Below are 12,821 nucleotides of genomic sequence, written 5' to 3'. Positions count from 1 at the left end.
GGTCATATAGTTATTGACTTATTTGCCTAGAAAGGTGTTTTTTATTAAGTGGCAATAATTTTTAACTCATCAAGAAGACATCCTAATGGAAATATTTAATCCTAGTAATTTGCATGCAAATGCATGTTCTTTGGGTTTATAACAAAGAGCAAATAATGTGTCTGATGCAGGTCCATTTAAAATTTTTATAGAAATCTGTACATGCAGTATGCTTCAAATCTGTGAAAGCTGGGTTTCAATTCAACATGTTTAAGGAAAATATTTCCAATCGGCGTTATGGAACATTAATATTCATTCAGTAATTACATTATACTGAATATAGAAGAAATTTTAGTGAGAATTCAATTTTGGCATTTTTAGCAAGAGTGTTAAGATTGCTAAAATTGAATATGTCCATAACAATTCATTCCACATTGGAGGTTACTGTTATCATTGTTGGCATATAATAAAATCATTAAATTTTAATACTGATTTTAAGGACAAATCGCTAAATTTGCTTATATGGTAGATTATTGTTTTTTTTTTTTTTTTTTTTTGATTCATGAGTAGAACAGGAATTTTTATGTAGAATTAGAGTAAAATAGCAAAAATCTATAAAATTTTGAAGAAGAACACTTACACAGAAAGTTACTGTTACAATTGTTTCCTGTATTTCTTTCACAAGTCTCTGTCTATAAGAGTTTTGGATATGATCTGTGAAAAACAAGTGTCAGATCCAAATTCATACTAATAGGTTAACATGGTCAAGATCAAAAGCTTCATAAGAAGAAAAATCAGAAAAACATTAAAAAAAAAAAACAAGCACTGGGTTTCAAAATTTTATGTAACACCTCTTAGACTAGTATTTATAAGGCAAGCCTTTCCGTGTGTACCAGCCTTAACTTTCTTTCCCATAATATTGCTACACTGATTCCATGATTAAGTAGTTCCTGGCAGAGTTAATAATTAATCATTTTAATCTAACATTGTATTGAATATAAAATTATTAAAAATTGTGTAATTTACTAGTGTGCATTTGTAAATCAGTCAGCTGCAAGTCTTAATTGATTTTTGGCATTGCTTACACAACATTTACACAAGTTTACCATGGAATTAAGTCAAAGAATGTACTATTTAATTCCTGTATTAACTTTCAACATAATTAATTATTGAGTTTTTTTGTTATTTGCTATATTAAAAAAAGAGAAGGTAATAGAATTTAAAGTTTAATGAGGTGTCTCTCATATGAGAATATTATGGGTTCTTGGAGCAGAGTGAAAACAACGAAGTTTTCCTGATACTATAAAAACCTAAGTTTTTCTGTCAGTAGGGATGCAGGTAGATGTTTGATTAGTTTAAAACTGAAAATGTGATGAACAGATAGTAAGAGTATTTTGAAATTCTATTGACAACAGAAATAGATCAATTTGGTTGTCACAAATAGAGAATTTTTAATACACATATGAGGGTTGTAGATGCTGGAACTAATATATATATCATTATTCTCTGATGCTTATACTGGTACATGCAGTGAGAGTCAAGAGCCTTTGTGCATTTATAAATTTATGTAACCAAAATATAAACATTCAAATTAACTCACAATATTACAATGTCTTCATAGGTAAGGAATACATACACATGTATGATATATGATCAACAATTCTTTTTTCTGTTTTTAGAAATTCTTAATGTTTGATTATATTTTAATTTGCAATATAGACCAATTTTTTTCTTTTATAAAAAATAGATTGCTTACAATGTTCAGCTTTCTAAGGACCTGATTAATTAATGGACCAATTAACTCCTCATTATGAATTAAACCCTCACAAAATATAATGATTCCCCTCCACAGTAGTTCATTTTACTTGTGTCTATAAAAAAAAAATATGCATTGTTAAAATTTTCATGGGGATTTGTAACTGCAGAACTATAGCTCTCTGGTTGAGAAAATTTGGACAGACAAACCAGTGAGCTACAGATCCTAGCATTGTAAAAACGTCCTTCGTTTACGACAATGCATTTTTGTTGCCTACTTCGGGTATTATTTCATCCATTATATGCATTTCCCCACTTAAAGGATGATATTATTTAATTAACCCTATTTTACTTGTATTCCTAATACTTTATTAATTTTTCAATGCTTACAAACAGCCCCATATGGCCTTGGAATGTCAGCTTTTAAAATTCGCATTCTGACATCCCTATGATGGGATTATGCTGAAACAATGCACCCTGAAGATAAATGAAGTATAAGGAATAAGAATAAAATACATGGTTAATTAACGTACCATACTTTAAACGGGGGAACGCATATATACTATACAGTAATACAAGAATAATACCCGCAGAGAGCTACTAAAAAGTGTCGCCGTATATCGAAGTTTTTAACAGTGCTTGGATCTGTAGCTCTCTGGTTTGCCTGTCCGAATTTTCTCAACCAGAGAGCTATGTACAGTTCTGCAGCTAGGGGATTTGAGCATCTATATAATTCTGTATAAAAGTTGACATATTAAACATGTTAAAGTGAAGAGAACAGAGGTTCCTCTGATAATTTGGATGGCTCTCAAATGTTTAAAATGTTGACCTTCATAATAACTAATTATGGGACAGTATGGATTGAGGCTAAGCGTGTACACCCAGTGCACTTGCCCACCCCGTTCCTTTGTAACTATCCAAAATTGGGTCTGCTATACTCCAAAGCAAACTATATTGACACTCTAACTCCTTCAAGATAAAACTGTTTACCCTCAAATCATTCAGATGAAATTTGTTTGAAAATAATAGGTTTAGCAGAGATTATATCCATGTTTGGATAGTTTTAGAAGGGGGAAAAAACATTTAAACAAATTTCTCTCCTTTTCATTGTTGATATATTTCTTTTGTTCCCTTTTAATGTGCAGAATGGCTTTAAATAAAGTGATGAATAATCTGCTTTGATAATTTTAGCTATATTATGAGTAAGCTGTAAAGTTTATTATTGTTTTTCTTGCCTCCTATATTTCTTATTTAAGAGAGGTTGAAAAGGTCACATGGAATTTTTGGAAAAGGTCAGAAAGTGTTTTTGGAACATTTCCACAATTTCTAATGGCAGTAGGTTATATGTGGCACAGTAACTGATTCACTGATGGTTGAAATATTTAGATAAAAAAATGTCAAATCAGTACTACTCGACAGTGAATGGATAAAGAGCCCTCTACACAAGGCCACCTATTGCACATTGCATTTTACAGGATTTGTGTCTGTTCAAAGGATGATGTGCCTAAAAAATTCCATCTTTATTATTATTTTTTAACCTGAAGAGCTTAATTATCTTAATTCATTATGTTCATGGTAGATTAATGTTCTGTATGCATGCATGCGAAATTTTATTTTAGCTTTTGTGAATCCAGAATTAAATTAGAGCCTTATACATAGTAATTTTGATTATTAAATATGTCTATGTTAGTAGAAATAAAGGATATGCAATTATTTATAATTACTTAACAATAAAAAAATTAAGGAATACTTCAATAGTATATGCATGTCATGACTGCATTGTTTTTAGACTTTGGTACATTTACTTTTTTAGGAGTTTTATTGTATTAAATTGCAGACATGGTAGCAATATATTCAAGACCAAAGTATACTAATTATATTTTACCCTTTAAATTAATATATAAATACAAAGTTTTTGAATCAAGTAGTTACAAATTCAGTTTTATAATTTGAAACATAGATGTCTGCATTTCACCTTAGACTAAAATGGTAACATCAATTGTAGTACTTTTATCCTGTACATTAATGCCATAATTTTATATTGCAGGGTTCAACAGTATGGGAAACTCGTACAGACGAACAACTATTGAGTGAATTCAAGGAGGATTACTTCAACAAAGTGGTCCCTCATGAAGCATGTTGGGACCTCAATAAAAGGGGTGGGGTGGGTGAAAGTCCATTCCATTTGTTATATCTGTTAGACTCTCCGACTCATCATGCTGTTGGTGAAATACTTTTAAATTTGTATCCCAAACTTAGCCTGGATGTTTACGAAGGGGAAGAATATTTTGGTATGTACGTCAGTATATATAGTGTGTAAATGTTTAGTGTCTTTGATTAATTATACATCAATTGGTTCAATAAAACTGGTGATCCAGATAAAATTGCTTGTAGTAGAGGAGAGAAAAAAGTCTTCTGAATGAAAAATGAATGTCTCAACTCTTACTCAAAGGTTCATTAATAATCTATTTTGGAAACAAATTAACAGTGTTTCATTTTTCATTAGGTAGATATATTGTTGGTACTCTATTTTATATTTGATTATGATATTAATCATGCTATATCCCCATTCGATGTCATTAATAATGATAGGTATTGATTGTGGTACCCGACAAAATTGAATATATAGCAATAGAACAATTTCAAACTTTGATTTGCACAGTGAGAACAGATTGGTCACTGCATTCATGGTATTGGTTGTCGAAACCAATGTGATTATTTCCTTGGAAACTATAAAAATTAACTGTCTGGAAACACCTTAAAGGCCAATAGCAGCCTGCCATCATTTTGTCGACCGTTTTGCATGAGAAAAGAAAAAAGACTTTACTTTCTTAGTTTATGGCAAAATGATTTGAATAATTGCTGATTTGTAAAAGCCGAAGTATTCTTGGGAAACATTAAGAAAGCTTGGTATTAAATGTACAGCCAAGAATGACTTGACACTTTTTATTTAGCTTTGGTTAATGGTCACATTTTCATTAAATTACTGTACATTTATAAATAGGAACATTAAATAGCTTCTATTATTCTATTATTTGACAAAGATGAATAATTTTGATCGTAAATGCCAAATGCTGGCAAATGTTTCAGTATCATTGATGAATTTTAAAAGTTTCATTACTGCAAAAGCAGCAGGCTTACCTCGGTAATTGTTATAACCAGGTATGAATAAGTAAGTTAATGGTAGATGATATTATGCAGAGAAAATGTGAAAATTATTTTTTGACACACTAAAAACACACTCTTGTGAAAATATTTGCTATTGCAAGTGGTGCTTGGTATTAACCTATAATGATATAAAAATACTCTGAAGTTTTATGATATTTTGCAATATAAGTGTGTACATATACTATTACAGTAAAACTTGGTTATTTTACTTTGCTTTATCCTTAATTCATTATATTTGTATACCAAAATCCATTAATAGATTTATATATATTTAAATGTAATCAAATGTAATATGTTTAAGTTCATCATCCCCTCCGTTACAGTCAAATGTAATACATTTAAGTTCTTCATCCCCTCCATTACAGTCAAATGTAATCCATTTAAGTTCATCATCCCCTCCGTTAATGTCAAATGTAATCAAATGTAATATGTTTAAGTTCATCCCTCCATTACAGTCAAATGTAATATGTTTAAGTTATTCATCACCTCCGTTACAGACAAATGTAATACATTTAATTAAGTTCATCATCCCCTCTGTTTACTCATGTAAAATTTTGCTTTATTGTTAATGTTTTTCAAAAAAAAAATCTCAATCTATAAATAAAAATTAAATGCACACAATTTAGCATACATTGCATGTGGGGGGGGGGTTGGCAAAATTTGACAGAAATGGTCTTTTCTCCCCAATAATTTTACGTAGGTATAATACTAAGTTATCATAGCAAGAGTTATCTGTCTTATCAGAGAGTCAGTGAACCTGAACAGAATGCAGCTTAGTCATTCATTAGTTCCACATTGTATCATGTATCGTGTTATATCAGTATCATCATATATCATGATGCTATATCAGTAGTGGAATCATTAGGTTACCAAAATGCTATCTTTTTGGGTTGGACTTTAATTCATTAGTTGTGTGCGCACTGGACTGTTAAAATGGTCTAGAATTCACTTGATACAACTAAAGTATAGTTCTCTATTTGTTAAAGATATAAAGTAAAGGGATTGTTTTCTGTGTGGTAGAAATTAGATATTTCTGTAAGAATTAAACCTGTGCATGTCGTACAATGGTTTTGGTCATTTTAATGAAGAAAAAAGTGCTGTTTTAAAAACAAGTACCAAAATTTCTTTGTCAGCATGATTTTTGCCAGCAACGCAGTAGTGGGGATAACTATAATACTACGAATGGAGTTTTAATTTATTAATGATTTTAAGTTCCCATGAATGGACTTGGATGCTCCTGACAACACTCATGTTTGTTTGGTGGTTTCATTTTCCTCTTGGGAACAATATAAAAAAACTCAATCTGTTGTTCGAATGTTTTGTTCATAAACCAAATAATGTCAAACAAGGCAGCAAGAGAAATATAAAATTTGAAAAAAAAAGATATGAAACAAAATCAATGTAGAGTTTTAATCCCACTGTGAGGTTTGGGCTTGATAAGGTGTTATTGCTTCCATTTGGGTAGAGTCATGTTTACAGATGAAATTCCTGTTCTACGCGTCTGAAATTATTTAGGTGGGAAATCTGCTATGGCCCAGTATGAAAAAAAATGAATATTGATTAAGGGTTTATGTTGACTTTGCTAAATTAACTAAAAAAATTAATAATAAAATTTGGACCAATGTTGATAACTAAGACATTCATCTACAATTGTGTCAATGATAGAAAGAAGCAAAGAAATACAATTAACACATAGCATAGTTTGTTAAACAGTATATAATGTTTTAAATTAATCCAGAGTCATGGTCACAGTTGTTCAAGGTCATATTCAAAAGAAGTGTATTAAAAAAATTAAATTCATACATACTACCTTAGTCACCATCAACCTGATAGGTTTAGATTACTGGTAAAAAAGGATTTAAATTACCCATCATAACCATTTAGTCTTGGCAAGCCAGCTCGGATTTGTATTAAAAAAGGTATTTAATTGAGTGATCAGTGTGTTTAGACGCTGTGTTGTTGGTGACAATGAAATCTGCCTTGGAGGGCCGAGATCAGTTTTCTTTTTATTGTGAAGCCCATAGAAATCAAGAGTATGAAATCAAAAAATCAATTTTAAGAGCTGGCATTAAACATCGTGGTTATTGATACTTAAACTAAACCACTCTGAGAAAAAATTTTGAAGTTTATTTCAATTGCATTGAGTTGTACAATTAGTACATGTACTCATATTTGATTTTACATAATTATAAGGACACATTGGTTTCAAAGTGTTTAGAACTTAATATAAAACCGGGAGTAAGTGACATGAAAAAAATCATGGCTTTTAATTTACTTTCAAAGTGGCAGTTGGCATTTGCAATTTAGTAATGAAATAAAACTTCTTTGTGATTGCAGAATAATTGCTAGTTATTTAATCATATGCATTCCTTGTTGCAATGGAAATTACAAATTATTAGCAACTGCTGAATTCACTTTTGAATGTTAAAAGTATCACTGCATGAGTGGGGAATTTCTACTCATCTACAAAAGAATGTGCATAATTTCATGTGACATATTGGACAGTTTGATCTTGATATCCATGAGAGCCTTTATTAATTAAAAGTTTCTCCAAAAAATCTCTTATTAATATATATTTTTTTTGGGGGGGGGGGAATGCTGATGTAAAATAAGCATTTTTTTCCTATCTCTCTCTCTCTGTGTTTGCCGGAGAAAGTAAACTGCACTCTATAGGATCTCTTACAGAAACATTTATGAAAAAAAAAATATCATCTAAATATTTCTGAGATAAAATATTTATCTTCCTTTTCTTATCACTTTAGGAGAGAGCGCTCTGCATATAGCTATCGTGTTTGGTAGTCTGGATGCTGTAAAACTCCTCATCAAAAAAGGTGCTTTGATTGACCAGCGATGCACAGGGCGATTCTTCCTGCCGGAGGACCAGAAGAAGGGCTACACCAAAACTACCGATTATGAAGGTTTGTAGTTTGTGATGTATCTCGAAAACCGATATCTTGAATAGCATGGATATGTGGAAGTGATTTTGAAGTCCCAACCACATATTCTTGAAGCAATTTACCCTTGATATCTTGAATCCTTGGATATCTCTCAGTTTTTTTCTTGGTCCCATCAAGATGGAGATAATGAGGTTTGACTGTACATGTATTTTTCCAAACATGCAAGAAAAAGAGGCTATTTTGTCACATCATAATTAAACAATGCCTGCATCAGAACAAGTACATTACTTGATCTAGAAGCACTTGCTACAATACACATGTACATTGTTTATATGCTTTAATTGATTTGAGCAAGATGTATTTGGAAAAGTTTCAGATAACCTTAAAGGATAGCCCCATCTTACCTTGTTCATTCATGAAGAAGTTCTTTTGATTGGATTCCTGGTACAAAGATTATTTTACAAACATTTGACAAACATTATTTCTTTTTGACAAAAACAACAAATGCAGCTTTGAGCTACAAGTTTATCCCTATAGACATTCATTTACTAGATAAATTAATTATGAAGGAATTTTATTACAACTAATCTATTTTTCTAACTTGATTTTGAAATAGCTGTCTTTCCGAAGTAATGGAACACTATATAGTTGAATGAGTTTCATGGAAAATAGGAATAATCATTGATTTATTTAGAATATCGGAAGAGCATGGATTAAAAAATAATAAGTTCAGCAGATAATTGTATTAATAAAAAATTTATGATACTGACAATAAAATATTCCTCAGTTTGAATCAGCAGAAGCCTTGTTGTGTCAGAACGATTAAATTCTGTTGTCATAAAAGAGGGCAACTCCCTTGCTGGGACAAGTACCCCCCAGTACCGAATCGAGATAGTACCATGTCTTATGAGTGACGTTTAATTCCCCGTCATTGGCCATTAATTCTGGTCTAACAATTTCTAAAGCTAGCCGCCCGTGGCACTGATAATTTTACCATTAAATTTCCGTCAATAGTTGGTGAAAAAGATACTTGTGATGTGAAACTGTTGTATGGTCTTTGCTTCCTAAAATATCAATTTTGTTCTTTTTTCGTAACCTGGGATGGCGTCAGTCATCAGGTCCGAAAGTGGGACTTCAAAGTGGTAACATTTTTCTGATACAGCATCAGGTTACATTTGGCTGACTATAGGCTGTATTTGTAATGTTTGCTTGAATATAATCATATCTGTAGAAAATAAACTGCCATACTGAAGAATGATTACAGTTACATAGGATTATGTTTGGATGATCCATTTATTAACAAAGGAGAAGAAACATTGATTAAAAAAAAAAATCGCATCAGGGAAAAAAATTACTGAAATGTTTATTCACTGTAGCTTGTTTAATCCAAATATTTTGCAGTATTATGTTTTGTGTAATCATCCATAATTCTATGGTTCCAAATTTTAAATGCCCATGCAGATGGCTCCAGATTTTATGATAAGCTTTTCTTCTTTGGCATACAATTTAACCTAGACTGTAACATTTTATAAAAAGATATTTTGGTCATCTTTTTGAGAGAAAAAAATTCTTGTCATGATATAAAGACACAAAAAATACACAAAGAATCTATTAGTTTCTATGTGGTCCTGAAATTAGATTAGATTTTCCCAACATAAAGTACTAAATTCTACCTTTTTCTTTCAGCAGATTTGGTAGGAAAGTTGAAATGTGTTTGTCTTTAGCAGTGTATATATACCCATCGATTGTGCTCAGAAGTAAATCCATGTCAATTTTCAACTTGTTTGAAAAGATCTCCCCACACCAAGTTCTCTATACACACAAATCAATATGCACTGTTTTATTTTAAAATACATGGGGCTGTACTTTGATATAGATTTTTCACAGCTACAGACATTTTTGAAAATATTAAAGTAAACAAGGATATTCTTAAATGCTGCATATTTATATATAATTATGTCTAGTATATTTATTTTAAGCCCAAAATTGTAGTCAAATGACCCAAATAGAAAGCACTATGTTTCAAAACCTTAACTACTATTTTTTGCAACAGAACCCCATATATAAAGTTAATATGAATGCTTTAATTAATGTATTCACGGACATCACTCTGTTCTAGCTACTATAATAATATTATATATGAATGTCGTTACGCGGTATGACCAGATTTTTTTACTTTCCAAATATGGTCATGACCAGATTTTTACATGTTGAAGGTTGGCAAGTATGATAACAGTACTAATGAGGAATGCTACACAAAAATTTTATTTAATGAATCTTTAAGACATCTCTTCTGAAATATGATTTCAGCATAAAAATATTGATATTAGCTCTTAATTATTTTATGTGAATTTTCTTAGTATTTTTTCAGAGAAAATGAAAAAATTGTTTTATTTAAGCAAAGAAGAGTTACAGTAAAACATGCTTATAGCGAATTGCCAGTGATGAGAGATTTTTGCTTCATTATAAACGTAATGCATTATATCCGTTAAGTTTACAATATGATTTAAGCTCTCGGGGAATGAAAATCACTTTGATATTTGCATGCATGGATTCATTAAAAGCATGTTTGCTGTAAGTGTGTTTTACTGTATGTATATAGAGACCCACAAACTTGTGTCCTCCATGGAACTTTCAAACAAATCCCTGACACTAAATTTCTTCACCATGAAATCAAATCCTCATGAACCAATATTTTTTTCCCCATACCATGGAAATGCAACTCGATGAAAATAAGTGATTTTACAATTATGTCAAGTGCTTGCATCTGTAAGGACGTCATGTATTGACAATAATAATGAGATCTGCTTTATATTTTCAGGGTACGCTTACTATGGTGAATACCCCATACATTTTGCAGCGGCGACAGGTAACCAGGAAATTTACGACTACCTCATCGACCACGGAGGGGACCCCAATGCACAGGACACATTTGGAAACACAGCCCTTCATATGGTGGTCATATGCAATCAAGTGGTAAGAGAAAATAAATCCACAATAACCCCTTCATATGGTGGTCATATGCAGTCAAGTGGTAAGAGAAAATAAAACCATAATAACCCCCTTCATATGGTGGTCATATGCAGGCAAGTGGTAAGAGAAAATAAAACCACAATAACCCCCTTCAATCCCTCGCAATAAAGAAATAAATTATAAATGGAATATTGTCTGCTGAAAATTTTGAGAAAAACAAGGTTAGGATTACAATTTAAGGTAGACAAATATACATTTAAAGATTCATTAACTTCTTTATGCTCATTGAGGTCAATTAAATGTGTTATTTATAAATGCCTTAGATTTGCTCAATTCATTAACATGTGAGTGTACGCCAGGTATTTGTGGACTGAATGTTTATTGACCTAGGGTCAGTGATATAAAGGTCACTCTATTGTCCAAGAAAGAACAAGCACGTCATATAACAAATCAAATCGCTTTTGGAGAGAGGGATGGTGGGTGGGATTGAGAGAGACAGTGTAATTTTTCGAGGCAATTTTATGTCTGAAGACATGATTTTATATCATGTAATAAATTATGATTTTATGCATTAAGAAATGATTTCTTTCTTTTTTCCACCTCTTTTCCGTTTGCAATACAGATTAATAAGAAATTACATACTTTTAAGATTTAATTGGACCATTAGCATGCTCCTCATGCATGTTCAGTACTTTGATTGATTTCTAAAGTGTGTACTTTCATAGGATTAACTTAGTAGCTATAACTTCTGGCTTGAGTACAACTGGGTATTGCAAAAATTTAGTCCAAGGTTGCACTTTAGAAAGAGATTTACGAGAAAGTTCAACAAGAAAGTTCAACATGACTCGATCTGTATAAAAGTATTAGGATGTATTGGAATTATAGGATCTTTCCATAAGATTGTTAAAGTAATTCCTTAATATTCTTAGGTGCAGACTTATAGTGTGCTTCTTGTACCTTTGTAAATTAAATTTAAACCCCATGTTATAATTATAAAATTCCCATTTCCATGATTACAAATATTAATTATTAGTGCACTGTTTTGATATTTTATGCCATTTAAAATTAATACACTATACAAATTACTAGAAATTCAAAATAATTATATACCTCCTTAAAGAAAGATGGACAAAGTACTTATAGCTCCTGTTACAGAAAAATGGGCAGTAAAACACAGTATTTTGAACACATAAAAAATTTACACTTAGTGCAGAGTGATTTTCATTCCTAAAACAATATATTATGAACTTGATGGATAAAATGAATTTCGTGTATTTGAATGAATCAAAATTGTTCGTTTTGGCACTTCAACATCAGTGTGTTTTACTATATTTCCTTATAATATAGAAACATGAGAAAGATGGGCAATTGTGTCCACTAGCTGACCTGTGGATAATTTCTAGTAAAATCACTTATTTATGTGGGGTCAAGTTTTAGTGGTTTTAGGAAAAAATATTTGTCTTGGGGATTTGTTTATGGTTGTAGAAGTGTTAAGTTGGTATATGAAATTTTACATTTCGAAGCAGATATGTTAAATGGTGGGTTCTTCATACCTTGAAAGCGATGAAATTCCCATCCCCCACCCCCTAAAATAAGTGATGTCACAGTACAAGAAAAGATGTTCTACAATACATTCTTAGGTGTTGGATGCACATGACAGTATTACCTTAAATATCTTGTAGAGGTTAATATGTTAATTTTTTTTTAAAATTCAAAGACAAGGAACGTTAACTTGGGAATATTTTCAAATGTTCAAATATGAATGATAAGATATGATTTGATTTTTGTTGTAGGAAATGTATAAATACATCGTAAGGCATCACACACTTCCTGCCAAAACCGATATTAAGAATGCGGTAAACTTAACCCCCCTGACTCTGGCCAGTAAACTCGGCAGACAGACCATCTTCAAAGAGATGCTGGAACTAGGAAGTCTGGTAAGGTTACATTCTTGGATAAACTTGTGGTTAAAGCATCATTTTTCAACACTTTTGCACATTCAGACAAAATCAGGCATACAAATGCATGATTAACCTATACATTCAGTAA

The 12,821-nt window shown here is 31.3% G+C and overlaps 1 protein-coding gene across 1 annotated transcript in view; it reads left to right on the top strand.

Annotated features, from left to right (window-relative positions):
* LOC133195967 (uncharacterized) overlaps positions 1 to 12,821 on the top strand; it is a 38,444-nt gene that overhangs the window by 4,174 nt on the left and 21,449 nt on the right. Inside the window, exons 3-6 of the mRNA XM_061331956.1 lie at positions 3,782 to 4,025; positions 7,665 to 7,820; positions 10,621 to 10,775; positions 12,566 to 12,709. Of these exons, the coding sequence (XP_061187940.1) occupies positions 3,782 to 4,025; positions 7,665 to 7,820; positions 10,621 to 10,775; positions 12,566 to 12,709 (699 nt within the window). The remainder of the gene's footprint in view (positions 1 to 3,781; positions 4,026 to 7,664; positions 7,821 to 10,620; positions 10,776 to 12,565; positions 12,710 to 12,821) is intronic.

This window comes from Saccostrea echinata, unplaced genomic scaffold (assembly GCF_033153115.1).
Source record: "Saccostrea echinata isolate AGI-Se365-2 ecotype Australia unplaced genomic scaffold, CSIRO_AGI_Sech_v1 ptg000029l, whole genome shotgun sequence".
Classification (NCBI taxonomy): Eukaryota; Metazoa; Mollusca; class Bivalvia; order Ostreida; family Ostreidae; genus Saccostrea; species Saccostrea echinata.
The sequence above is the reverse complement of the archived record's forward strand: the minus strand, read 5'-3'. Positions and strand labels throughout refer to the sequence as shown.